General features: G+C 38.0%; 1 protein-coding gene across 1 annotated transcript; it reads left to right on the forward strand.

Moving 5' to 3' along the window:
- Positions 1–347: 347 nt before the first annotated feature.
- LOC309492081 (protein spire homolog 2-like) lies at positions 348–2630 on the forward strand. The gene is made up of 4 exons (XM_082191092.1): positions 348–662; positions 886–1023; positions 1124–1191; positions 1319–2630. Exons 1-4 carry the CDS (start codon positions 483–485, stop codon positions 1368–1370), a joined length of 438 nt encoding a protein of 145 aa, XP_082047218.1. The 5' UTR covers positions 348–482; the 3' UTR covers positions 1371–2630.
- The last annotated feature ends 209 nt before the right edge of the window (positions 2631–2839 follow it).

The raw sequence follows: 2839 nt of genomic DNA on the forward strand, positions 1-2839 counted from the left end.
GTCATTAATTACTCATCCCCATGTCGTTTCAAACCTGTAAGACCTTCGTCTGGCTCATGAAATCCGATGGCTCAGGGGCGCACATTCACGAGAACACCATGCGTTGTGGTGTTAGGCATGTCGGAGACTGATACGTAAGAGGAAATTGTTGAATAAAGTTGGGGTTTTTTTTGCTGCACAAAAAGTATTCTCGTCGCTTCATAAAATTAAGGTTGAACCACTGTTGTCACATGGACTATTTTAATGATGTCTTTCCTACCTTTCTGGGCCTTCAAAGTGTTAATGAAATAGCTTTCAATGGAGCCCCCCCCCCCCCCCGAACACTTCATTTGTGTTCCGAAGATGAACGAAGAACTTACGGGTAATTAATGACAGAATTTTCATTTTTGGCTGAACTATCCCTTTAAGCTAGAATATTTTAGCATGTTTGAGCACAATAATGGCATGTTTTAGCAGATAGACGGTATACAGTATATATAAAGATGCCTGACTGTCTTTCTCTCTTCTCCACTTTTTTCTTTTTCTGTTTTTCTCCAGCCTCATTTCCTGTGTCTGACAGGATGCCCCAGTCCACCTGTCACTCCTTTAGCTCAGATGACAAAAGCAATGAAGGTGCAGGAAGTGCTGCAGCGTCTCATGGGCTCTCGAGACGTCAGTGGATGGTCAGTGGTATTGGTATTTTGCCCCAGTTCTTAAAGGAATTAAGTGTGCAGCATCTGTAACATGCTGTCGACTACCACAGACAATTATTTGCCTTTGTTTCTTTAAACTAACATATTTAACAAAATTTCCCCTATAGTGATCTATTGTAAGTGGACTACATTATTGTAAAATTGTTACAGACTGAAGGACCTGAGTCTTCTTCTTTATCTCCCTCCCACACAGGAGGAATTCTGTCATCCAGTCGACAGTCTGGCCTTAACAGTGGATGAGGTCATCAACGTGCGCCGGATACTTGTCAAGGCTGAGATGGAGAAATACATGCAGAACAAAGAGCTTTTTAATAATCTGAGGAAGGGCAAGGTGTGAATGTCTGTATGATATATGGATAATTTGAGTAACATCAGTCCAACAGCCCAATGAAAACTGTGTTTGTCTTTGTTTTGTTCATCTTGTTTCTTAGATATGTTGCTGTTGTCGAGTAAAGTTTCCACTGTTTTCATGGCCGTCCAGGTGCCTCCTGTGTAAAAGGTCTCAGTTTAATTTTCATAAATATTTAAATAGATATTATATATCATAGATAATAACTGGAACAAGGAATATTAACATGGTCTGATTCACTGTTTTGAACATTCAGTTGTGATTCTTTCTCTTTTAGGTCTGTCTGCAACTGTTGTAGTGCAAAGGTACTAAATATTTATTTCATATAAACCTCATTTAGCTCTATAGTAGCACATGTGTCAAACTCCGCTGCTGTAGGGCTGCTGTCCTGCAGACTGTAACTCCAACCAGCTCTAAAACATCTGACTTGATTAGTTGATTCAGGTGTTTAGTTAGGGTTGGAGCTGAACTCTGCAGGACAGTAGGCGAATCCCAAACAGCATTTTTGCACCCTTCAAGGGCACTGGGGCGCCATTTATAGAGGCGTTCCAAAAGAAAGTGAACAACCGAATCCCTTCACGAAGGGCCCTTCCACAAGTCCGTTAGCGAAGGGAACATGAGATGGTCACTTCAAGGAAGTAATTTAATCATTTATGGTCATGTGACCCAGGGTGACCTTGTGATTCATTTTAAATCTAGTTGGAGTTAACGTATAAACAGAATAATTCAATTTATTTTGTTTTGTTGTGATAAATTACACACATTTTTGTCATGCATTTCATATTAAGTTTAAAAAAAGTTTCATAGGTAAGAAATGTGTTTAATGCTTTATGTTTAGTGCTTAACTTATAGAGTTAGGAGCAGATCAGGAACACACACAGACATAAAAGCATATTTAAAAAACGTCATTATAAATGTATATTTATCTGTATCAAATTAACAGCAAAAATAAGATATTCCTGTTGTCGCTGCCTTGTGTTGTCATGGCAATACTCCATGTGAAGCTAATGAGGAGATGATGTGGTCTTTAGTTGCTCCCTTCGCCAAGTGCGTTCCAAACTACATTGACACGCAAGTGCCCTGCTGTCTCCAAAGTCCCACTTCTGCACAAAGGTTCTGCACTTCGGAGTGAATAGGGCACAGGGATGCTCACTTCCCATTGGAATTTGCCCAGTGGCCCTCCAGGAACTGAGTTTGACACCCCAATATGTTTCAATGTTTAGTGTCATCCATGTAACAAAGATGTTACTTTACAACCTTGGCCATCCACATATAGTAGTTCTCGCCAAATGATCCTTGGTTCCCTTAGTCCAACTGTTTTTTCTTCAGCAAACAGATTTGACATTGGACACTGTATAAAAGTAGTTTTTTTCTTTTCTTTCTTATCAGCATCTTTAGAGGCCTGAAATCATATTTTCATATTTATATATATTTTTTTATTTTATTTTTTTATCTTTATCTATTTATTTAACATTTTCTGTACCCAGTTAAGCTAGGTTATAGCTTCATAGCATTATAATGGCAAGTGAACCCATATTTAATGTGTATGGCTCATATTTTGTTTTAGTCTGTGTATTTTTGATCATGGTTTTTGAGGATGGGACAATGTCATACAATGTTGGCATCTGCCAGTAATAGATGAATTTACTCCAAAATATAATAATTGTTTGATTGGATGCACAGCCTTCAATGTCAGCAACAAATCATATCTTCCAAAAGCAAATATGTTTATTTATTTTGCTAACTTGCTTTTTGCATGATTATTGGATTATATGTTATGTTATAACATAATTGTTAT

This window comes from Leuciscus leuciscus (assembly GCF_965113295.1).
Source record: "Leuciscus leuciscus genome assembly, contig: HAP1_SCAFFOLD_933, whole genome shotgun sequence".
Classification (NCBI taxonomy): domain Eukaryota; kingdom Metazoa; phylum Chordata; class Actinopteri; order Cypriniformes; family Leuciscidae; genus Leuciscus; species Leuciscus leuciscus.